Here is a 27,422-nt window from a genome sequence, read left to right as displayed (position 1 = left end):
CAGGGAATGGAGAATCCTCTCACTGTTGTTAGTCGGAGAGGGGAAGAAGATAGGTAGCTGAATGGATTGGTTTAAGGACAGCTCATTGACCACTTTAGGCAAGAAGGAAGGGTTAGTGCATAGGGTCACCCTATCCTTTTGGAATGTGGTGTAGAGGGAGCCATCCATGAGGGCCTGTAACTCTGACATTCTCCTAGTGGAAAGTATGGTCACCAGCAGGACAGTCTTCCATGTACACATTTGGAGTGTAGCAGTGCTAGCTGGCTCAAAAGGGGGCAGCGGTAGTTTTTCCAGAATTAAGTTTAGGTCCCAGGGTGGTCGGATTGGTTTTCTATGTGGTCTGATGTGTAAGACCCCTCTCAGGAAACATTTTATATCCAGCCTGGATAGCAAAGGGGGATCTATAGGTAGGCAAGCTGAAATGGCTGAAAGGTGGACTTTCATGGAAGAGTAGGAAAGGCCATCCTTAATGAGTTCACACACATAGGCAAGGACTAGGGATGGGTCTGCCTGGCTCGATTTCCTGTCCTTATTTTGACACCATTTGGAGAATCTATCCCATTTTGATAAATATGATTTCCTAGTAACAGGTTTCCTGGCCTCCCTCAGGACTGTAAGCATGTCCCTCTGATAGTGGTGTCTGAAAGAGATTAGAAGTTTATCAACCAGAGTGTTAGGCTTAACATCTGTTGTTGAGGGTGACTTAGAGTCCCCTTTTGTTGTGTGAGTAGGTCCACCTTGTGGGGCAACATGTGGTGATTGCCCTTGATTAATGAGAGAAGTAGGGGGGGAACCAGTGTTGCCTTGGCCAGTAGGAAGTCACCAGCAAGATATTTGGTTTGTCCTTCATGTTTTTCAGCAGGACCTTTTAGATTAGTGGAAAGGGTGGAAAAGCATATAGAAACAGTCCCTTCCATGGAATGCTGAAAGCATCCACCCTCCAGGCAAGTGGAGAGTGATCCTTGGTGCAGAATTTGTTCTGGGGGGAGGCAAACAGAGCCACTTGAGGTGTGCCCCACCAGTGGACAATGTCTAGAAACGTCTCTCTGTTCAACATCCACTCTTGCTGTAGAAAGAATGTTCTGCTGAGAATATCCACTTGTTTGTTGTCCTGAGAGGGGATGTATGAGGCCTGCAGGGTCAAGTTGTGCCTGGAGGTGATGTCCCAAATTTGTGTAGTTATCCTACATAGGAGGTAAGCTCTGGTACCTCCTTGTCTGTTGAGATACCACATTATTGTAGTGTTGTCTGTGAATATTTGAAGGGGGGGCCGGTTGGAGAATTGGAAAAAAAGCCTCCAGGGTCATTTCTCTTACATTGATATGCTTCTTTGAAGGATAGGATTTCATGCCTCCTGTACCCTGAAACCTTTGAAGGTGGCTCCCCACCCCAGGTCTGATGCATCTGTATGCATAAGTTGGGTTGGGGAGAGGATATGAAGTGGTAGTCCCAGGTTGTGAAGGATTTGTTGACTCCACCACCTTAGTTCTGTTTTGAGGCAGGGCAGAATGAGAATTTATTGCTCTAGGGAGTGTTGGTGTTGTGACCATAAATTTTTCAGATACCGTTGCATCTTTCGCATGTGCATTCTTGCTAGGGGAAGCATAGGGATGGTGGCTGCCATCAACCTCAGGAGTTGCAAGAATTGTCATGCAGATATCTGAGGAGCTAGTAAAAGATTTTGGAAGTGACTGGAGAGTGACAGGACTTTGTCCTGGGGAAGGAAAGTCCGCATCAGGTCTGTCCTGATCCTGCAGCCCAGAAAGATTTTATCATGCTGCGGGAGTAAGGAGGATTTGTTTAAGTTGAGGGTGAAACCCAGATTTTGTAGAATGGAGGTGGTGAACCTGAGATGACTTCAGAGGAGGTCTTCTGTTTCTGCTAGAAGGAGAATGTCATCTAGGTAGGAATAGATTTGGATACCTTTGGTCCTGCAGTAAGCAATGGTTGGGGCTAGGCATTTTGGGAATACCCTGGGTGTAGTAGACAAACTAAAGGGCAAGGCTATAAACTGAAAATGATAGCAGGGTCCAGTAAAACGTAAGAATTTTCTGTTGGAGGATTTTATGGGAATATGAAGATAAGCCTCCTTTATATCTAGAGTAGCCATGTAGGTCTGGGCTGGGATTAAAGCGAGAAGAGTTTGAAGGGATTGCATCCTGAATGATGGTATATTTAGTAATCGGTTTAGGAAAGATAAATCTAGTATTGGTCTCAAAGGCCCATCTTTTCTGGGGACCAGAAGGAGTCTTGAGTAAAATCCTTTTCGTTCCTGTCCTAGAGGAACAGGTTCTATTGTCTCTAACCTTAGGAGGTCTAGTAGAATTTGAGGAAAGAGGTGGATTTGGTTTCTGGGTGGAAAGGGGATGGGCCTTGGGATGGGTTTTTCCTTCCAAGAAAGGAAGTATCCATTTTGAATGATAGTCAGTACCCACTGGTCTGATGTGATGGTTTTCCAAAAGGGGAGGCAGTGGGGTAGGTGGCCTGACAAAGGTAGATGGGCAAGGCAGTCATGCATTGTTGGATGCACTTCTATCCTGCAAAGGCTGTCTTGGAGTAGGTTGTGAGGTAACAGGCCCGGAGTAGGTTTGCCTCCTGGTTCCTCTCCTTGCCTGGTAGAAGAGGGGGTGCCAGAAGAAGGAGTTCTCCTAACAAAAGAAGTCTTTGCAGGATAATTCCTGTAGTAGTTAGGAATAGGAGACACAAGCAAATGTTTGATGTCCTGCAGCTCCTTACTTTTCTCCTGCAGATTTTTAAAAAGTTCTGCAGATTGTTTACCAAACAAGAGGTTATGGTCTAATGAGGCATCCATAATTTTAGATTTGAAATCCTCTGGGAGTGGTTGGAGGCAAAGCCAAGAGTATCTGTGAAGAACTCATGCAGAAGCTGCAGACCTGGCAGAGGCTTCTGTGGCATCATAACTGCACCTAATGGAATGTTTGGCTACCTGAGAAACCAGTGACAGTTTAGATGCTATCTCAGAGTTGGTAGAGCAGTCAGGGATGGCAGCCAAGAGATTGGAGACTTGTGAAACTAGGTCCAGGGCATATTTTACCATGTGTGTTTGGTAATTGATATCTCGAAAGGCCAGGGTGGAGGAGGTGTATACTTTTTTCCATATCATGTCCGTGCTTTTGCTATCCTTATCAGTGGGCAGAAGAGATGCTGAAGGAATCAGCCTGGATTGCTTGTCAGGGGAGGCAGCAATTACTGCAAGATCTGCCAGGGGAAGCTTAACTAAGAATTTTTAGTCATCAGGCACTTTGTAGAACCTGTCCGGTTTCTTAGGAGCAGGTGGTTGTGAGTCTGGATTCTTGGATGCAGAGGTGAAAGCATCTAGATAGGCAGGTTGAACAGGTGGGATGGCTGACGGGGAGGGTGATTCCACTTGAAGGAGTTCAAAATACCTCCTCTGGGAGTAAGTCATCTGGGTAGTGTCCCATTTGCAGTATTATTTCATCTTTGTAATTGGTTCCCCGAAGGTGATATCCTCTGGTGGGGGGGGGGGGGGTCCACTTCAATGGATTCCTCATCTGGGGAATAGTATCCCAGAGGGGAGGCAACTTGTGAAGCATAAGAAATAGACTCATCAGAAGATGAGTAGTAAGGTTCTAAATCCCCCTCTCCTTCTTGGGTAGTAGGCAAGGGGAGAGAAGTGACAGAGGCAGGCCTAGGACTAAGTACTGGAAGGAGGGGGAAGAGGTTATGAGTCTAAGAGCCATAAAAGCCTGCATCAAGGAGTTAATAAATTATTGTCAGTCTGGGACTTCTTCAGGGGTAGGAGTCAGGTGTTTGTTTTTTTGTTTTCGCTTAGAAGGTGTAGGTCTGGGAAAAGGCCTGGGTACTGGGGCCTGGGCTTGCGGTAATGGCATCCCGGTCAGTTGTCCAACTGTTTCTGGTTCCCCCTCAACATCAGTAGGGACCAACATCTGTGCTGTCTCCGAGGATGCGCAGACCATTACTTCTGAAGCAGCTTCCTTGGTGAGAGCTGTCGAAGTAGATGGTTCAATCAGGCGTCCCTCAACCCCTAGATCAGAAGCTGGTGAAATGTCCAATGGCAGAAAGGCAACGGATGTAGGCTTGGAAATTTTGGCCTTTTTCTGTGGTGGTTCAGTCGAAACGGTCAATTCGGGATCCATCCTGGACAAAAGCTTTTTGAGTCATTGGTTCTCTAAATATAAGTTGAGGGTGGCCAGATGGCTACGAAGGGTCTTCAGAACAAAAGATTGGCAAATGGAGCAGATTTTTGCAGAATATCCAGATTTTTGGCTCATACGGTTAGTCCATTCCTCCTAAAATTTGTATTGTTCTGTGAAATTACTGGGGATTGGATTCATTAAATAATGACAGACATTTGAGTTTCAGCTTTCATATCCTTCAGAAAATACATGCTAATGGAAACGCTGTTATTCTAGCAACTTTCTAAATGTATAAGAGCAATATTTAAAATATGTCCATATAATTGGTCCTTTGTTGCCCCTTAACTTGTGGCTCTATTCAGATTTCTTGAGCTAAGAGGTTGAGAGTTAAGGAAACCTCTTAACTGATGCTGCCAGGTATCACTCGATCTCTTTCATGTTTCACTCTGTCTCTCTGTTTGCCACACATACATACACACACACACACACACACACACACACACACACACACACACACACACACACATATGCATAGAGTATCTTCTGCTTTCATTCACACTTTCGCTCACACAAGCAAACAGAAACATAAACACGCATAGTTTTCCCTGTTTGATTATTTTTCTTACACTCGTTAAACAGCAAAATCACTGCTTAGTGAGTGTAAAATAATAGCTTGATCGATCTCTCTCTCTTACTCTCATACATGCATACACTCTCACACACACACACACACACACACACACACACACACGCTTTTTTATTTTAATTTTTTCTTATTTTTTTTTGTTTTACACTGGCTAAACAGCAAAAGCTCTACTTAACAAGTGTAAAATAATGGTGGCTGTTAGTTTTTTTTTTCAGTCCGATCTCCACAGCATCTTGATATGCTGCCATGAAGCAGCAGACTCGTTTTTCAGAGGGCATTACCTGTAGAGTAACACCCTGCTGAAGAATGTTCTTTCTCCAATCAGGGTGCAATCTACATGTTGCCCATTCTCTAAAGTGAAAATAAAAAAACAGTCTGGTGGATTTGCCAAGTGTTAGGTGCTACATGGTGACGTTGAACACCTGAATACCATCCAACGTTCCTCCCAGGGTCTTCAAAAGAGGGAGGAAGATCTACTTTATTTCAGAAAATCACAAGCAGGAGGATTTCTTCAATTCACTCATAAAAGTCCTTGGTCAGCCCCTAGTGTCTTGCACAGTAGGTGTACAGGTATCCTTGGTGTCAAAAGAACAACCACTAGAGATGAGCACTTTTATAGCTAGATTTACTCAAAAGCTACTGGGAATGGATTACAAGTTTTGTAATCATCCCTTAAATGCAATCAGGAAATCTCATTTTCTAATTAAACTAAATAAAAGTTAACCTACCAGTTTTTTGTTCAACTACCTAATCACTCACAAAAATACCGTTCTTTTTATGAAATTTGTATGCATATAATTTAGAATCCCAGTTCATAAATAAATCTTATGACTGTGTTTTCATAGACATGCTAGATAAATGTATATATATTGCACACTAACAGAAGTGCGCTGCAGTTGTTTAGTCATACTTTACGTAGAACAGGTCTCACGCATATTAAATGACATACCATATACCTCACGCATATTAAATGACATACCATATACCTCACGCATATTAAATGACATACCATATACCTAACGCATATTAAATGACATACCATATACCTCACGCATATTAAATGACATACCATATACCTAACGCATATTAAATTACATACCATATACCTCACGCATATTAAATGACACACCATATACCTCACGCATATTAAATGACATACCATATACCTCACGCATATTAAATGACATACCATATACCTCACACATATTAAATGACATACCGTATACCTCACGCATATTAAATGACATGCCATATACCTCACGCATATTAATTGACATACCGTATACCTCACGCATATTAAATGACATACCGTATACCTCACGCATATTAAATGACATACCGTATACTTCACACATATTAAATGACATACCATATACCTCACGCATATTAAATGACATACCATATACCTTACGCATATTAAATGACATACCGTATACCTCACGCATATTAAATGACATACCATATACCTAACGCATATTAAATGACATACCGTATACCTCACGCATATTAAATGACATACCATATACCTCACGCATATTAAATGGCATACCGTATACCTCACACATATTAAATGACATACCATATACCTAACGCATATTAAATGACATACCATATACTTCACGCATATTAAATGACATACCATATACCTCACGCATATTAAATGACATACCGTATACCTCACGCATATTAAATGACATACCATATACCTCACGCATATTAAATAACATACCATATACCTCACGCATATTAAATGACATACCGTATACCTCACACATATTAAATGACATACCGTATACCTAACGCATATTAAATGACATACCATATACCTCACGCATATTAAATGACATACCATATACCTCACAAATATTAAATGACATACCATATACCTCACGCATATTAAATGACATACCATATACACTGCAATATAAACTGGAAAGAATGAGAAGTGCACTGGAACACCATCACAGTATAATGGGATCCTAGTCCTGTAAGTGGAAGGGTAGACGCAGGGAGGAGAGGGACGAACCCCCTTTCTAATGGACTTGCACACATCTCATATCAGTGAGTGGAGTTGTCTCAAACACATAATTACTGTGGAGCTTTTAACCAAATTACCCTACCGGGAAAGCCCTGACTGTCTTACTGGCAGCAAGAGAATCTGAATTAGTGAACACAAAGCTTTGTTCATATTATCCAAGTTGCTCCTAATGTTTATATGTTTCATGAAAAATAGTCCCCATTTTAACAGAAAGTAAGATGCTAGCTGAAAGAGAAATATAGTTTTTATATTGTAGTTGTTATAATATCACATATGCATGTGAACATAAGAAAATAACATTAATACACTGTGTTATCACAGATTTTCTTCCCTGAGAGGTCAGTTTCAGGCAAGGTATCACACTGAGCTATGAAAGAACAAACTGAATAGTTTATTAGTACAGAAGGCTATGAATAAAGGCACTTCACATGCTTCGGGAATATTTGTCTACAGATGCCAAACATCAATGCACTGTTGATTTTGCCATAACTAGAATAATGCATACAAATTCTATGACTTCTGTAACTCCCTTTCAGCTGCTGTTGCTTGCAGTTAATTGCATCCAGCTGTATGGGATACTAGAGGTGGGCAAGCTTGAGTACATCACTGGCTTGCAATACAGCAAGTTAAAGAGCCAAGAAAAAGCTGAGCCACAGTCACAGGTTTATTTATTTATTTATTTATTTATTTTATTTATTTATTTTTGTAACTGCTGATAGATGATTCACAACAGACCTGCAGACTGTGAGTGCTGTCTGCATATCTAAGCATTGAGGTTGGCTGGAATACCAGACAGGGTGGTGCTACATGCCATCGTTCTGAAAAAGAAGATTTAAACATTTTTCATGGGAGAGTACTATTGCAAGATTGTAGTTAGACAATTCTTTTATAAAAAAGATTTGCAGCTCATTTTTAGGATGAAGAGTGCATTATTTCCTTTTTTCCCAGAGTGTTTGCATGTTTCCATTGAGGAGAAGGAGCCTGTTTCAGTGAGAGAAGGAGAGACTGGAAAGGCCTAGCAATGTTAAGGACAGCATGGACAGAATGTTTTTGTGTTCCTTCCCTCACTTGTCCCTAATTTTAGCTCAATGATGTGAATCTCCAAGAGATGATTAGTGCATGTTTGGGGGTGAGTATATGTGTTGAAGAGCAACATACTGAAATTACTATATTGTTCTGGAAGTTGTTTCTTTTTTCTTTAATCTCCTCACCATCAAGCATCAGACATGTGCAGAGGACTGGGCTGCCTTTTTGGGGAAGGGCTGTGGAGCCATCTTGTACATGAAAATATAAGGCCATCATAGAATTACTGCTAGAAAATAAAAGTGTTGTGAATTGTTGGAGGCAGTATATTTGTTTACCAATCACAGGCTGAAAAAGCAAAATGTTACTGTAGTTGTTATATTTTTCATTCTTTTCTCAGTAAGAAATTAGTGTACAGAAAGATGCCATCATTTTGGAGGGCATGCATAAGAGCTAAGGCCAGTTGTGGTTGATATTGTTTGTTGGAGAGCATTGCACATCAAAGAACAAAGTTTATCATTATTATTATTATATTCTGTAGCAACTTCACCGTCATAGGTGGTGTACCTTTTCAGAAGGGACTCAGCTCACTGGGATAGTGTGTGTATTTTGTACCCAAATAGGTTATTAAGAATTCTTATTTTTTATTAGTGTGGGTTGGCTTAAGGGAACTGAAATAGGGTTTCTTACATACAGCTAACAAAAATCCAGCATTTCACAAGGCTTTCCAGTTAGGCAGTGTATCTAATTTTTACCTTGGTGTTTCTTCACCATTACATGCAAAATTTGGTTGAACTATGGTACACTAAATCATCATTGGACCAGAAGGTGAAAAATTAACCTTTTTCACAACCCAGGGCAACATTCCTTTTGCTGCATGCAGAGTGGTGTGCTTATATGCTATTGGTCAGGGCAACATTCCTGTTCCTGCATGCAGAGTGGTGTGCTTATATGCTATTGGTCAGGGCAACATTCCTGTTCCTGCATGCAGAGTGGTGTGCTTATATGCTATTGGTCAGGACAACATTCCTGTTCCTGTATGCAGAGTGGTGTGCTTATATGCTATTGGTCAGGGCAACATTCCTGTTCCTGCATGCGGTGTGCTTATATGCTATTGGTTATTATAATTCCCCATTTTTCATTATCAACAGACCTATAGCATGGGCAGAGTGAAGGAGGTGGCTGGGTGCAAGCTGTTAGGAAGTGTGACCAGCATACCATCAGCATTCATTCATTTCAGTGAGAGCTACCAATGTCAATGTCTGCTTGGCTGTAACTGTAGTATTTTTTGTTACTTAAATAATTCCTCTGGACTTTCAAATGTAGTTATTTTTAATGGAGCTACTGCTGTGATTGTCTGCTCTGGCTCAACTCTTATTTGGATCTAAGAGCTAAGCCAGACCCATGGCTCTGCTTTGGCTTAGCTCTTCTTCAAAAATCCCCAGCTTGCCCTCCTTTATGGGATACACATAATAAGGACTGCATGTTATTCATGTTTCAAACAGCTGTTTTCTTACTTAGTACGTATTTCTAGTTTTGGTAACCACTGGGCACTGTTGTAGGTCAAAAAGTCCATTGATTGAGACTTATGGACTGGAAGGGCAATACAGAAAACATTTTTTTAAATACGTCCCTAAATTTAGCAACATCGGATTTAGTTATATTTTTGGGGGGGGGGGCAGGGGGTACAGTTCCTAATATGGATAATATGGGAATTTTGCCCCTACACATCAAAAAGATTTCTCAAAAGTATCCATTAGAATTCCTGGTCTTAACCGAACAGTGTTTGATGCCTCTCTCTTAGTTAACATGAGCCAAATTCCTGTTCTTTGTTCTCATTTATTTATTGCACAGTTTAATACTTTAATGACATGGTTGCCTATTTTATACTGACTCACAGGTTGCTGATAGTGGTTTACATTTGTTTCTTGGTCTCACATATTCTTTCTTTTAACCTTATATTTGATACTCTACACATTTTAAATTATGTCACTATTCATGTATGTTATTTCTGACAGGTTCCTTTTTTTGTTTTCTCATCATTAGCAATTTACCATCCGTTTATATGTGTACATTTGTCAGCTCATGCTTTTTGCTGTCTGAAATTGGTCTGTTAACATTGTTCTCTTGTTAATAAACAACATATGTGAAAATGAGCATTAACTTTGTTCTTGCTATTTATCTGCAAATAAAACACTTCATAGGCAAATAAATACATTTTCCATGATTTTATTCATTAATATTTGGGAACATTTACTTATCTGTTATTTCAATATTAAAGTTATACAAGAAAATGAGGGACTAAGAGCCCCAGTAAAACACACTTACATTATTGTTATGTTTCTTACAAGAATTTCCTTTGCTGGGTCATCAGGAGAAGGGACTAGATGAGATGTTACCGTCACACATTTGCACTTTGAATTCACCAAGACTTTGTTCTTAGTCAGACCTGGAAAAATGCATTTATTCATATTTAATTGGTAAAAAAGAGAAATAAGATGTTCTCAATCTTCTTGCATTAGTGTTGCAGTAGCTGTCTTTAAAATAAATTATAGTTTGGTTAAAAATGCTTGATCCTGACTGGCTGTTAGCCATATTCACCTTGCCTATATCTCAAAAGGAGGGATATCCCACAAAAAGGGGAAAAGCATCCATTTCATTACATCTAAACACCATAATGAAACCTTTACACTTCATTCAGAAATGAAATCCAACAACAAAATTAATTACTAATTATTTTGTTTATTATTAGCTGGATGAACATTCCAAGCACGCATAATACCCTTGATTTAATCACTCAAGTGTACAGCCAGTCACCTCAACTGTATTTCATGCTAAAGCAGTTTTTAAAACACTTTCTTCTTCTTCCAGCTTTATTTACTTTTTTTTCATATATTTGTTTTCTCCCCCTGAGTCTGTTGACCATCTGGACTGCCAATATGGATTAAAAACAAGTGTTCCTAGTATTATGGAGGTGACACCTGATTGGATCATGACAATCACCCAGGCAGCCATCCCCAGACCCATACACATGCCTCTTAAAATGATGATCTGCTGCACCATGCCTGAAGTCTATGCATGCTTCTACGTATGTGTAGTGATGGCTACGGTGTCAATGGCACAACAGTAGCACACTTGCCTTTGGTGCAGAAGACTATGGGTTCTATACCCACACCAGGTAGATGGAGTGCTTGCTGACACTGCAATGCAGCATAAGGCAGGTGTTGCATTCCTGGGTGTCTTGTCCTTTGGATGAGATGTTAAACCATGACCCCATCAGCTTGAGTTAGTGATAGCTCAAGTGGATATAAGAGATCCCTGATGCCCTGAACAAATTTTCCCATGTAGTATAAACACCACTTCGGGTCCCCCCCCCCTCCCGAAAAGAAGCTACTAGCTTAGTGGGAATAACCCAGTCAACAAAGAATAAATAAATAAATATACATGGCTTGGCAGCTCTAAGTTTATTTCATAGGTTCTTAGGTAAGTACTAGGCAATTAGTCTGCAGACCATGGCAAGCCTAAACAAAAAGCACTATTCAGAAGTTCCATCTAGCCACAAGAAGGGCAAGACAAGATAGACTGAGAGAGACTCTGAATTTGCCCATCCAACTATCTAGGTTTACCTACTTGGTTTGTAGTGGAGGATATGAATCTGCTATGTCCTTTTTTATTTGTCTGCTGATAAAGATTTATTTCCTTTAGCCAAGTATGTGAGGTGTCATTAGTTCTGGAAAGGAGCAGAAGAACAAACAGGATTGGATCTTTCATAGCTCAAAAGGCCAGACAGAGTTTTCCATGGAGGAGTCTGTCACAGACTAAGTACAGTGAGAGGGACACTACTGTCTCCTGATAACTAACACTTTTGAGTCAACTAATCTTTTAATTTTTGAATATCTGAGGTTTCTCAGGTTGTTTAATATGTTTAAACAAATACATGCAGAAAGGTACATTGCATTCAACAAAGTATCTGATAAAGTATGAGTCAAGGAGAATGAAGACCTCTTTGGATCTCGTGGAGATGCCCCCGGAAATTAGATGAGCCAGATAAGAGGCTTTCTGAATTACTGTGGACACATGATGGACAAATGATAAGGAATTATCAGCATGACCACTTTGATCCCTTACAGCAGTGGCAGTGTCTGGCTGGAGGGGTGCATAAATGAAACAGTTTTGTTTGCCAAAATTAACCTTGACACATTTTTTATAATTACCTTGAGATCATTTTCCTTGCTTCAGTTGTTAACACTGTCTAACCCATGCTGGAGCAATTGTAAGTCAATTGAAGATCAAATAACACCCAATTTACAGTTGTCTGCATACTTAGTTAACCATAGGCCAGGGTTCATAGGTTCAAAGGAGTGTACTAAGCTAATGGCCCTGGAGTCTTTACAAGCCTAGCCAAAAAAAAATGCCCAGGCACCATGCTACCAGATGTTAGTTCACAGTGCCCTTATCCAATAAGGTGACTGGAATGATCCCTGGAGTGAACTTTCTGTTACCCATCTACTCGTCAAGATTTCTTTTGAAGAGGGCCAGCGAGGTGCTCTGCTTGACATGAATGGGAACCTTATTCCAGAGTATGGGTAGTCTTTGGGAGATGAACCTGTCCCTCCAGCATGTTCTGTTAATTGTGATAATGAGGTTGTGATCTCTGGAGCATTTGGTACAGGGGGATTGGGATTTCTTTAGGTGTAGCATTTCAAGTAGGGCTGGGTCGGACATGGCTTTGTAAGTCAAGCAGAGATCACCTCTAAGTAGACGATAAGAGACTGAGAACAGCTGAAGTTTCTTGAGTCTGTCCATGTAGGACATGTGTTTAAGGCCTAAGATCCTTTTTTTGAGGTACTTTTGTGGCCTCTCCAGCTGTTGTAGGTGTCTGGTCAGGTACATGCGTAGAGAGGGATGATAACTCTTTCTTCCTGGATGCGAAACATTTGGTTATAAGATGTGCCATGTATAAGGACTTTCTGACCTCAGTGGCAATGTGCTGGTCAAAGGTGAGGTGGCTGATGACCTGGGTGCCCAGATCTCTTATGGCCCCTTCAGTGTTCAGTGGGGTCCCATCAACATGGTAATTCGTGGGAACTGAGTTTTTTCCAAAGAGGATGATAACGCATTGTTTGGCATTAAGCTTCAGGCCATGGTTCCCACACCAGTCATTGGTCTCAGACAGGCCCTTTTGTAGGATGTCTGCATCACGTGGGGAGTTGATAATGACTCCTAGCTTGCAGTCATCAGTGAACTTGGTAAGCCAAAGTCCTTCTGTGTTGGCCTGGACTTCTGAGAAGTAGATGCCAAACAGGAGAGGGCCCAGGACCGAGCCCTGTGGGACTCCACTCATTGCTGGTTGACAGTCTGACTTGGAATCTGCAACTTTCACTCTGTGGGTCCTGCCTGTGAGCCAATTTGCAACCCACCTAGTGATGTAAGTATTGATGCCTAGTTTGGTGAGTTTATCAATGATACCTGAGTGGGGAATGGTATCAAAGACCTTGGCCAGGTCAAGGTAGGCTGTATGCACTGCCTTACCCTCATCCACAGCCTTGGTGACTGCCTCGAAGAAGCCAACCAGGTTCAGCAGGCAGGATCTTCCCTTGACAAAGGCAAACTGTGTGGGGTCAAGAGTTTGGAGATTCCCTATATCTTTGTTAAGCAGGTCCATGATGATGCGCTCCATAGCTTTGTATACCAGACTCGTCATGCTAATGGGGCGATAGTTCCCAGGGTCTGTAGTTGCTCCCCCTTTATGGAGGGGGATGACTGTAGTAGTGCGACATTCATTAGGGACATAGCCTAGGTAAGGCTGTAACTGAACAGGGCACACAGGTGTAGTGCCAGTTCATTTTGTAGCTCATGTAGGACGCAGCCGGGGATCTTATCAAGTCCCATGGATGCTGTATTCTTGGCTTTGGACAATGCAGCTTTTCACATCAAAAAAGTCCCTACACATAGGCAATTGCATGGCTCCAAATGACAAAGCTAAAAGAAAAAATGATAAATAAATGGTCAAGTATACAACAGCAAACCTCTATGGGGTTTGCCGAAGCATTAGCCAGATATCATGAACAGGTCATAGATAGGGAGATTGTTACTATTACTAAATTATGCGAAGAGACCAAAGTCTATGAGGGCCATCCCTTCTATACTGCATATCTGAACAAACTAAGCATAGATCTTTTGGGCCTTAAACAACAATTACGGGATAGAAAGTTCCGTAAATTTCAACGTGATCAATCAGATTATGATAAAGGGAATCTTTTTAGTTATAAACTTGAACAAAGTAGCTAAATGCGTATCGGACCACAATAGAGGCAAAATGATAATTAGCGCTTTCATCCACTTTTATTACAACCGTGAACTTATTCAGAAAAGACAAGAGCCCTCCCAAACTCTTGTCTTTTAAACTATACAATACAGGAAATGATGTCAAGAACATTTTCAATTAATCAATTAATGAATTAGTTGTGTCACATTTCAAAACAAAAATACCATAAGAAATGGTTTTACATTACAATAGACAAGTATTAGTGAACCTATAATCTAAATATAGAGTCCATGTTTTAATACTAGAATTCAAAACCTGTCCTATAAAAAACTGTTCAATGAATGAATTCCTTTTACTACTATGTGAATACTTGTAATGAAATGAGTACTTTGTATGTATAATCTATATAACAAGAAATGTGTAAAAATAAATAAATATAGAATTACATATAAACATTCTTATCACTTTTTTTTAAAAAAACACTTTATGGATTAAGTTGGTATCCATTCGTATAAAAGAAATAAAGATGATAGCGTTTTTTAAAAAATACACAATGTCTATCTAAAACTTGTATATACATAAATAATGCAAAATATATAAATACAATATGTCTTGTAGTAACAATCCCTCATATGCATAATCATATTTGTCCACGTGCTTACAAGCACATAATATCCACTGTCAGCCAGCCCAATGCCTACTGACAAGAACTCTACATGGACAACCCATAACTAGTGTCCATGTGCTCTGACACACACACATACACACGTACACACAAACACACAAACGCACACACACTGGACAAACTGGTGAGCTTGGACTCTAACCCAGCTCAATGGCAGTATCCTACACATAAACATACACACTCACACACACCCCCTCAAGGGACATGGCAAGACAGAAGAGGGGATGGTCACCCCTAGAGACATACATGGAAAATCCACCACACAACATCTCCAGGAAAGGAAACGAAAACATTGAGCTGGGTTAGAGTCCAAGCTCACCAGTTTGTCCAGTGCGTGTGCATTTGTGTGTTTGTGTGTACGTGTGTATGTGTGTGTCAGAGCACATGGACACTAGTTATGGGTTGTCCATGTAGAGTTCTTGTCAGTAGGCATTGGGCTGGCTGACAGTGGATATTATGTGCTTGTAAGCACGTGGACAAATATGGTTATGCATATGAGGGATTGTTACTACAAGACATATTGTATTTATATATTTTGCATTATTTATGTATATACAAGTTTTAGATAGACATTCCCCGGGATTCATGAAGCTCGGCGCAAGGCCGGCGTAAGGCTTGCGCCGGCGGTGCATTGCATAGCCGGCGCAGTAGCGCCATATGCATATTAATGAGAGTGCACCGTAACCACAGGCATGTGCGTAGTGTACGTGAGCGAGCCCAAGTAGGATGCGTCAGTAGGCGTGTTTAAGCAGGCAGGCGAAGAGCAACCTAACGTGCTGTCTGCCATAGTCCGCCCAGAATAGAAATGGCTGCAGCCATGGCCCGTGCAGAATGAAATGTCCGCAGAGTATGCAACAAAGTACCCGTCCTAACTAAACAGAGAAGCAAATAAAACCCACGCAGCCCGAAATGTACCTGTCCAAGGAACAAAGGATACGCGTAATACCGTGTCCGTACAGCAATGTACTGTGAGTGTGCATAGTCAGAGAAGGTGTACAGCAGCATGTCAGCACGCCGCACCGACACAGGAGTAGCGACTAAGGTCACCAACCGTCTCACTTTGCGAGGGACAGTCCCTGTATTGGCATACGTGTTCCGAAATAAAGCATTAAAAACGGGAAGTGTGCGAAGAGTGTAGGTCATAATGATTTCCCGTATTTAATGTAATTGTAGCCTGAATCGGTTATCTCCGTAACTGAAATACCTAAATGTCCCAAGAAACAGAATAAGCTACCAAACTGCCACAACAATAAGCTCATACTTAGGCAAATAAGTGAAGTTCTATGCTATATAGTGACCGTGTGCGTGTCGGGCTGTGAAGTCAGATGTGACTCCCTGCACATACAGGTGGTCAATGTAGAAGTCCCACAGAACCACGATAGCAATGTGTGTGTTGAATGAAAGGCGACCGACAAACCCTGTCCCCTGATCCCTGGTAGTCACCCCTGTGCTGTGTGGACAGCCACCTATACGTTGTACAGGGGTGACCTACTACCCCTCGACAGGTATGACTTTGCATTATGTACCAGTCAGCTGTGGGACATGTCCCTGACAGCAGATATGCATATCCGGGAGGCCCCTCGAAGGATATCTGTGTCAGATGTCCGTCCCAGTATGGCATCTGTTCTGCAAGCATCTACAAACAATGTTACCCATAACACCGCCGTGTGTGCCTGTACCGTGGAAATGTAGATGTATGACAGGGTGCACCCACGGAATGGCACCATGGGACACCACCTGTGACAGGCAGTTGGTCTGACATGCAGCCAGCAACTATGACCATGTGGGTTGTGTCACATAGACAGTTTACAACACATTCTGTGATGTACATGTTCACATCCCAGCCAATGGTTTCATTAAGCTCACCTGAGGGGGGTAATGTTATGAAGCCCTTTGCCAGGACGAGGTAGGCTGTATGGACTGCAACACCCCCAGCAATGGGCTGGGTGACCGTCCCGAAAATGTCAACCATGTCTTAAAGGCATGAACCGCCCCTGAATAAGACAAACCGTGTGGGATGCGAAGTATGTATGTCCCCTATGCAGTCATGTACGAACCGCAGTATGATCCCACCCCATGTCTATGCAGATAGGTCTCCTCAGGGTACTGGGACAGTAATAACCAGCCTCAGTGGAGGCATTGGCCCTGTGATGTGGGAATACAGTTGTCATGCGATACAACCTGGGCACCCTACCTGAGGTGAGGCTATAAAGAAATAGCTGTCCTAACTGTGGGTCCTAATCCCAAATGAGATAGTGGAGTACACAGCGGGCTCACCATCTGGTCTCATGGATGCTTTTCACACTACCCTGGAGAGAGCATGTCCCACCTGTGTGTCACAGAACATTTGGTGACCACAAACCGCTGGTACAGACATCTCCACATGTGTGGTGGAGGGTGTGGAGATGTCCTCACTGGACCTGTCAGCCTGTATGTCGGCAATGTGTGTATGTTGAGTAAACCCCACCTCTATGTGAACCCAGTCAGAGCATATGTGGTAGTGACCTCACAGGTGTCGAGCATAGCAACTGAAGGTGGTATGATTGTCAGCCAGGTCCATGTAGGTATATCTGTGGAATGTGCCCTGGACAATCCCATGACATTGTGTAACTCTACACATATGATGACCAAGGGTGTCACACCTCACAAGGTGTCTGCTCCACCCTGTAGTAGCCACCTCCTCATGTTGTACATCATGTGTATGGCTGGGGTACACCACACTGGACGCTTGGCATTGGTACAATGAACCACAGTTGGGTAAGTGAATGCCTGGTACATGCAGTCCTGTAGGTACTGGTAGATGGCAAATGTGATTGATGCAGTGGCTGCTGTACCATTGACCACTGGCTCAGGGTCCTTAAAGGAGACCACAGTACTGCGCAGTAGTGTGTAGTCTGCCTCTGAGCAAGCAATGTGTATGTTAACTGGCAACACTCACAGCAACGGATGCCAAAAGCAGAAGCCAATGTCCAAATAACATAGATCAACTTCTGCATGACAATATGTGTTATCATACATGTATTGACATGTGTCTGCCAATTACAATTGGAAATGGCCGGTAAGACTGGCCTAAAGTTCCCATGATGTACACAGTCTGGGGGTGTTGTTCCGATAATAAAGTGGCAATACCTCCCAATCGTGACCTCTGGGTATGGTATGAAAGTGGTTGTTAACCTGCAACAATGGATGTATAGCATTGGTTTCTGGTGTCGGAAGACATGTTTCCTGTAGCACAACACAGTATGGGTAGTCAAGCACACATACACAATTGCTGAACACACAGCATCAGTGAAACCCACTGCTCACAAGGACACAGTCCGACAAGCTCTACACTTTACATATGCACAGTGGTGTCCATTGTAGGACCCAAAAATTGTGGAAAGAACCAAATTATGTCTTATTTCAATGCGTACCTGAACTCATTGTCGCCACAGGTACACATATGCACCGCCAGAGTGTTTAATGTTGCTGATAGCTGTGCATGTAATGCAGCACAGATGCACAGAAATACCCAGGGTACCGGGTCAATACAACTGCATCCACATCACACCTCCGCACACATGACGGATGTGTAATGGGTACTGTCAATTGTTGCAGTCAAGGGATTCTGGGTATGTAGACTCTGTGCTCGGTGTTGTTTCGCAGGCAATCCTTCCTCCCGCCCTGTGGGAGGGATGTGCGTAGCACCTGCCTTACTCCCCGCTAATAATGCAAAACATACTCCGGAGAATGCTAAATGTAGGTGTGGAATGTGTACAGCCCTATACTAGTGTCCAGTAGGCAATTGTCATGGATGGACACCCGTATGGCCAGGATGGCACCCACAACTGCAAACCCGCGTAAATGACATAGCCGCGGTAAGGCATGACACAGGAAATACACATAGGGACCACAGTTGACATTCCACATACAGAGCCGGACTCTCGTGCCAACACCGGCGTACACAGCACTCAATCTGCCAGCAACAGACTGAGGAGCACCCGCTACCATACAGCGGAACAGATGTGCGACCTGTGGAACACATACTAATGGCACACACACAACGGCACGTAGGATGTGTAAACTATGGCATTCCCACCTACGAAGACAACATGGTTACATGAATGCATAGGTAAGCAACATGTTCTGGTGGTGTTATATTGGAAATATAGTGACGGATATGTCCCATTGGGATGTCTGAGGTTTATATGAAGCAGTTGGTAACCACCATCTTTGGATGTATGTCATTTGTTCACAGTACTAACGCAGCCGGTTATGTAGCACCATGTGGAATGGGTAGTCAAACAGACATCCGCGATTGGGGAACATACACCAGCAGTGAAAAGCACTGGGCAGGTGGACACAGTCCAGCAACATCTAACTTGACAAATGCACATCGGTCTCCATTGTAGGACCCAAAAATTCTGTTCAGAGCATGCCTGCTAGCTTCCTGCATTACTCATGTGATCTAATTGTCGTCACCACGTCACAGGTACACATAGGCACGCAAGCGTGTTCAATGTTGATGATAGCTGTCCATGAACTACAGCACACATGCACAGAAATACCCAGGGTATCGGGTCCATACAGCTGCGGCCACATCACACTGCAGCACACATGAAGGATGTGTAATGGGTACTGTCCACTGTTGCAGTCAAGGGAGTCTGGGTATGTAGAATCAGGCCTCGGTGTTGTTTCAAAGGCAATCCTTTGTCCCGCCCCGTGGGAGGGACGCAGCGTAGCACATGCGCCACTCTCCACTAATAATGCACACCATACTCCGGGAATGCAAAATGCAGGTGTGAAATGTGTACAGCCCCATACCAGTGTATAGTAGGCAATTCACATGGATGGACAAGCGTATGACTAAGATGGCACACATAAATGCAAACCCGTGGAATTACACTGCCGTAGTAAAGCATTACACAACTCATACACATAGGGACTACAGTTGACATTCTCCATACAAGAAACACAGACAACCAGCCGATGAAGTCCAAAGCAAAGACGAGGTACTGTAGGGACCGACAGTGACCTCCCAGAGCACACCAATAATTAAATGCAGTCTCCATAGTGTCTTGAGCACACTTCGCCTGCTTCATAAGCAGACTTATTCAGACTACATACAATGTAGTTCAACCTACTAAATTTACAAGCATTAATTGGTTGGTACATTAGATGTGCTAGGTACTAATTACATGCCTTAAAGGCAGACAAGCGAACAAACCTTACTTGGGTTACACATCCCACACAGTGAGGACAACAGACATTGCTACGAAAGGTACAGTATTCACAGGAAGATGTGAAAATATGTACATATATGAAACATGAACCAACATAAAATGTTTTCCAAATCTCTGACTGTGTAAGCTACATGTATATGTCCTACGGATTGTGCCAATATATTAACAGAACTGCAGACACCTAGTAATATGAATGAACCATAATATATACACATAAACCGTATGAATATGAGTACTGTAAAATAGACCAACGAAATGTAAAGATTCACAATGTGCTAATGTAACATTCATTTACAAGGTTACAGAAAGAAATCAATGCAGACATCCATGTGTAAATACTAACAGAAGGCCAGCGAGGTGCTTGCCCTTACATGTACTGGGATGTCGCTCCACAGCATAGTGAGTGTCCGGTGATGAATCCGTCCCAACAACACGCTCGATTAATGACAGTGTCAAGGTGTACGCCAGCTGCCCTTGTGGTTCTGAGGATCTACCTTATTTACGTGAAGCATAGTCATCAGATCTGGTTCGACGTAGCCGTGCATGCCAGGCACGGGTCACCTCTGGGCAACTGGTATGCAACTGTATACAGCTGGAATACTTTCAGTCGGTCAGTATAACACATATACCTGAGACCCTGCATCCGCTTGTCGAAGAACTGCTGTTGCCTTTCCAGCTGCTGCAGGTGTTGGGTCAGATACATTCTGAACGGGCATTGTACCCAATCATAGGTCTATTGAGTGATGAGTACAAGGGGACAATGACCTCCCTGATCTAGATGTGAATCCCTTCATGATGATGTGGCCAATGTGGAAGGTCTACCCAACTATGTTAGCAACATGTGTGTCTAACGAACGGTTAACAACAACACGTGTCCCCAGATCACTGGTAACCCTCCGTGTTCAGTGGACTGCCACCTATATGGTAGCTCGGGTAACCTTGTTCATCCCGAAGGGTATGCCTATGCATTTCCTGGCATTTAGCTGTAGGACATGTCTCTGGTACCACTTATCCACATCTGTGAGGCACTCCTGAAGGATATCTGTGTCAGATGTGTGTCTGACCTTGGCATCCGGTTTGCAGTCGATGCAAACATTGCCACCCATAACCCCTGTGTGTGCGTGTACATTGGAAACGTAGATGCTGGAAATAGTGGACCCAGGACTGAGCCCCATGGGACACCACCTGTGACTGGCTGTGAGTATGACATGGCGCCAGCAACTATGGCCATGTGTGTTCTGTGACCTAGCCCGGTTGCAACCCATAGGGCGATGTATGGACTTACATTCAAGATGACGGGTTTATCAAGTATACCCGAGGGGTATTGTGTCGACGGCCTCTGCCGGGTTGAGGTAGGCTGTATGGACTGGTTTACCCTCAGCAATGGCCTTGGTGACTGATTCTACAAAGTGAAACACGTAAAGGGCATGATCTGACTATGACCAAGCTAAACTGGGTTGTATCCAAAGTATGCGGGTCCCCTATGTCCTCATCTATGTGTCCCATTATGATCCATCTCCATGGCTTTGCAGATAAGGCTTGTCAAACTAATGGTATGGTAATACCCAGGGTCAGTGGAGGCACCATCTATGTGGAGTGTGACTACAGTCGCCCTGTGCTACTACTCAGGTACGATCCTGAGGTGAGGCTAGGATTACACAGCTGTCCGGTGTGGGTTAAATTCCATAGAGTTCCCGGAGTGCACAGCTGGGACACCATGTGGACCCATGGATGTTGTGTTAACTGCCTTGGGGCCGGATGTGGGTAATGCTGGACATACCAACGGCAGACGTGCCACGCTCCCGAGTCCGATCCCCAAGGGACCACCCACATAGCCGGCCTTAGGCAGAGGCCAAGTAGGTTGCCGCCTAGGTGTTGCTATACTCGGGCACCTTTCCAGACTCTATGTGGTGTAGGTAGACCAGGAGGGGGTAGCGGGTGACGATCGGTGGCAACCTCTGCCTAGGTCACCACTTACCCTAAGGCCACTCTTCTCGTGGGTAATACAGCAGTACCCACACCCAGACGCTGGTCATCGCTAGGGTCATTGCTAGTATGGCACATCATCTACGTAAGGAAGGAAACCATATATCCCCAGACAGAATGGCACAGCATAATGCCTGTTCGCCGCCAAAGGCAGACATACGCCACCCGCGCCGGTGAGGACGCACTGCGCGAGATGTCCGTTAACAATGCCGACAATGTGTCGCTTTGTGAAACAAACTCCACAGAGACATTCAATAATAGACAACGACGGACAACCCGATGTCCTCGTGTCGAGCTGTTCAACCTGTTACGCCATGTTAAATGTGTGTAGCACAGCGGAACCGGGCCAAAAGCAACGGACATGTCTGTGGCTCAGTGAACGCCACGCAATGTCAAACCCTTGTAATATTGCGACACAGCCCATACATACCGAGGGTTAGTAATGGCAGTAGGTTACTTCGATCAGACCGTGTGCAATTAGTATAACGAGATCTACAACGGATACACCGGACATTCGGCGCACGGTTAAGACTAATTGGGGGGGGGGGCCGTGACATAGTACCATGGACACGGACAAAACGTGCCCATGTGACTCATCTAACATTCGACAGGGTCAGGGCGGTCCCGCACTGTGGGCGGACAAGACCAAACCCAAAGCACCACAGCAACAGCCGGAGAATGCAAGGCCGGTATGCATATGGGATGTAAGCAGCTGTCATCTGAACAGCCCTGTGGTGACGACATATGCATCCTGGGCCATGAGCGAGGGGAATTAGGAATGTTCAACATGCAGTACCGCACCTTTCCCAGCAGGGGAATGGATGCCTGTGACGCATGCGTGTGCGGGGGTGATATGCAAATGTACATAGGTCCCACGGGTATGCATATTAATGACAACGAACAGCTAACGTGCACTGGTCACAGTAAGTCTCAAACGTGACTGCAGTCACGCTGGAATCATGACTATAGAACATATAGATGTGCACGTGTACGTAAAGCGTCCATGCTGCAACCACCGCTACATATATAAAGCTGTCAGTGCTTTCTGCACACGTCCGTCAACCGGATCAGACATATGTTACCGCAATAGTCACAAGTAACGCAAAACACGTAACCACACAGACACTGTAAACATATATAAACGGAATACGGATATGCATGTGCGCGTGCGCGTAACACACAATCCGGACATGCGAGTGTACGTGTGCGTGTGTGATCCAGTGGAACCAGAGAAGGTTACGGATGTCTCCTCCACACGTTTACATTCACAATTGTGAAATATATGCTTAAATAGTACCTATTGATTCCATGCTTTGTTATCGTAATGCTACTAATATACACATCGATATACAATAACCTGATCAACACACTACATCCTAAGGTGCACTCTCAACAATTATCAACTATGTGTCCGGATACTGATTGTATTTACCAATATTGTAGATACATTAACACATCGCTGGTGTATTATTGTTTCCATTAAGTAATGTATGCAACACTGATCAGTATATGTCACGTTATCATCAAGACCTGGAGCACTGTCTACTTAACTATGAGCAGGTTTATTGATTAAGTGACTTCGAACTGACTCTGAAGGAAGTGTATAAGTATCGACTATCCAATGTATTTTGTACTCCGACGATGCCTCATGTCAGTGGGTGAAAGAGCTCTGTATCATTTGACTGTGGAGTGTATCTTTAGTGTCATTGTCTGTTTTGGCCTGATATATATGCAATAATGTCTGTTATGAAGATGACCAGGACCCAAGGTTTGCTGTATTTCCACATCCCCACCACCACAAAAAGGGAATAGTAAAAGGGCAGTATGTTCGAGGTAGTTGGATGACCTCTAGGGACAGTGATTATGAGGAAGAGTGTATGAAACTAAGAGGGATGTTTTAGATAGAGGCTACCCAAGGAAATTAATAGATGAAATTGAGAAGGAAGTAAGGGAAGGAAGAGTGGACAAATATCGGCCTATTTTAGGACAGGAAGATGACCTTGAGAAGGTGACCAACCTCGACAAAAACAATTTTGAGTTAAGAAATAACTTTATAACAGATTATAGTGGGGAGGCTAAGGTCATACAAAGAATAGTGGAGGAAGAATGGGTACAGTTTGGTGAATTCTCTGATTTAAGAAGTCTGTTTATACAACCCTTGAAATGTACATATAGAAAGGGAGAAATTTGAAAAATTTGTTTGAAAGAAGAATTAAGGAAAACAATACTTCCAGGGAGAGAAAAGGCACACATAAATGTGGGAGGTGCTCCCAGTGCCCGAATATTTGCAATAAAGATATACATTTATGTGAAAAGTAGGGACATATTAGTGCAGAGTAAGCAATATGTTAATTGTCAAACAAAAGGTATAATATACCTAAGTATTTGTAAGAAATGTGAGGCATTTTATGTGGGAAGTCTGAAAGAAGACTAAGAGATAGAATCTACGAGCATAACTATGAGATGAAGACAAAGATATGTGTAATGCTCTGTACAAGCATAAAATAAAATGTGAAGAAGCTGATTATACCTTCTTTGTGTTAGAGGTAGTAAACAAAGATATACGTGGTGGACAATGGGAGGAGACAATTGAGTACAAAGAGTTATTATGGCAACTTCATTTGGAAGCTTATAACCCACCAGGGTTGAATAATTATGTATCTTTGGCCCCAGTATTGAAAATAAGAGCAGCGAAGCTCTGAGTTGGAAAATTTATAACAGGGGATTAAAGATACTGAGACATTATTAAAGATAATTAAATATATAATTAATCAGCACTATTTTGTGGAAATAGGGTAAAAAGAAGTGACAGGATAATTATGGGAAAGGGTATCTGTAAGAAATGAATTTGAACCTGGGTAAACTTTGAAGTGTATTAAGTTTGGGCATAACTGTGAAAACATTGGTTGTAATGTGTTCATCCAGACACCAGAGGGCATTGGATGTTTTTTACTTGTATGTTTGTATATATTATTGTAGATATATTTTATATGTTTAGATTTTTGTATATAAAATGTCAAATTTTAATGTTTTGAATATCATGAATAAAAGTTGATAATTAATTATAGAAAATGTTGTGAGCAGGAATGTAATAAATTGTAACATGATTTCAAGGGTAGACATGAAGGCACTTTGTAAATGTGATGTATAGTATAATATATGAAGAATATGGCAATTAAGTACTTATTGTATTATTAGGATTAATTATTCAATCAGCAATAGTATTTAAGCAGAAGGGGAAGAGCTTGTAGTATTGTGCATCTGAGGAAGTGTATTCAAACGAAAACGCAGGTGTGGAGACATAGCGTTAATGTGTTTGGAGTGTTTTGCTGAAACTACGTGTTGCTGCTTGGTTCGTTACTTTTGTTAATAAAGCTGCTAAAAAAAGAAAAAAAGGAGCCGTTTTCTTCCACTAGTACCTTTTGCTTTGTTTAGTTGTGACTGTTCTGGTACTAGGCTCCATTGTCGTGGTTTTGCTGTATTTCCGCCACCGCTCGTGGACATAGACAGGCCAAGTAATACATAATATGGGTAGTCAAACAGACATCCACGATTGGGGAACATACAGCAGCAGTCACAACCACTGGCCAGATGGTGACAGTCCAACACGTTCTACACTTTACATATACACATCAGTGTCCATTGTAGGACTCCAAGATTTGATCCATTCGCAGCATCGACCAGCTGCCATCGACGCAGAAGAAGTGACAGCCCTGACTGCGGCACAGCTAGACATATGCACCACCAGCGTGTTTAAGGTTGGGGACAACTGTCCATGAAATGCAGGACATATGAACAGAAATCCCCAGATTGTCGTGTCCATAGAAGTGCGCCCACATCCCAGTCCCGCACACATGACGGATGTGTAATGGGTACCGTGGAGGGTTGCAGCCATGGGATCCTGGGTATGCAGATATGGGGCTCGATGTTGTTTGGCAGATAATCCGCTGTCACGCCCGTGGAGGGATGCGGTATAGCACGTGCCTTACTCCCCACTAATGATGCAAAGCATCCACCGGATAATGGTAAAAGCAGGTGTGAGTGTTGTACAGCCCTATATCAGTGTCCAGTAGGCAATTCCCATGGATGGACAAGTGTACGACCGAGATGGCACCTATAACTGGAAACCTGATGGAATTACACAGCTGCAGTAAGGCATAACACAGGAAATACAGATAGGGACTACAGTAGACACTCCCCATACAAAGACAGACTGCCGTGCGAATACCGCGCATATGGCACTGGATCTGCCATCAACAACATGAGGATCACTCGCCCATACTGCGGAACAAATGGGCGACCTGTGGAACATATACTAATGGCACACAAACAACTTCAACTAGGAAGGTCATAGGATGTTTCAACACTGGCGTTCACGCATATAACGGACATCCGCAAATGAATAAATAGGGTATACATGTTCGCTGTGTTATATTGACAATACAGTGGCGTATACGTCCTACTGGGCCTTTTGAGGATTACCTAAAGCAGTTGCCAACCTGCAGCATGACATCATTACCATTTGGGTTAATCGTAGTAGGACACGGGTTTCATAGCACAACATAATATGTGTAGTCAAACACACATCCGCGATTGGGGAACATACAGCAGCGGTCACAACCACTGGCCAGATGGACACAGTCCAACATGTTCTACATTTTACATATGCACATTTGTGTCCATTGTAGGACCCAAAAATTTCTTCTTCTGCGAGGAGACCAAGATGAACTACAGCCGTGACTACGGCACAGCAGCAGAAATGCACCGCCAGCGTGTTCAAGGTTGATGACACCTGTCCATGAAATGAGGGACATATGCACAGACATCCACAGATTGTCGAGTCCACACATGTGCGTCCACATCCCATTCCCGCACACATGGAGGATTTGCAATGGCTACTGTCGAGGGTTGCAGCCATGGCATCTTGGGTATGCAGAAATGGGTGTCGGAGATGATTGGCAGAGGATCCATTGTCCCGCCTCGCGGGAGGGATGTGGGTACAGAACATGGCTTACCCCCCACCAATAATGGCAATCATCCACCGGAGAATGCAACATGCAGGTGTGAAATGGGTACAGCCATACACCAGTGTCCAGTAGGCATTTCCCAAGGCTGGACAAACGTACGGACAAGATGGCACCCAGAATAGCAAACCTGGTGAAATAACACAGCTGTAGCAAGGCATAACACAGGAAATACAGCTGGAAACAACAGTAGACACACTCCATAGACATCCATCCAGCCGTGCGAATCCCGCGCATACAGCAACCAAGCTGCTAGCAAGTCTATGGGGATCACCCGCTTCCACTCCGCAGAACATACGGGCGGCCTGTGGAACACATATTAATGGCACTCCAACAACGGCAACTAGGAAGCTCATAGCATGCTTAAAGTATCGCGCTCCCACCCATCAAG

At 43.1% G+C, this 27,422-nt stretch overlaps 1 protein-coding gene across 1 annotated transcript in view; it reads right to left on the bottom strand.

The window, feature by feature from the left end:
* The window catches only part of JCHAIN (joining chain of multimeric IgA and IgM), a 191,795-nt gene that overhangs the window by 75,123 nt on the left and 89,250 nt on the right, over nt 1-27,422 (bottom strand). Inside the window, exon 2 of the mRNA XM_044060369.1 lies at nt 10,175-10,295. Within this exon, the coding sequence (XP_043916304.1) occupies nt 10,175-10,295 (121 nt within the window). The remainder of the gene's footprint in view (nt 1-10,174; nt 10,296-27,422) is intronic.

Source organism: Protopterus annectens, chromosome 2.part0 (assembly GCF_019279795.1).
Source record: "Protopterus annectens isolate FY-2018-M chromosome 2.part0, PAN1.0, whole genome shotgun sequence".
Classification (NCBI taxonomy): Eukaryota; Metazoa; Chordata; order Ceratodontiformes; family Protopteridae; genus Protopterus; species Protopterus annectens.
The sequence above is the reverse complement of the archived record's forward strand: the minus strand, read 5'-3'. Positions and strand labels throughout refer to the sequence as shown.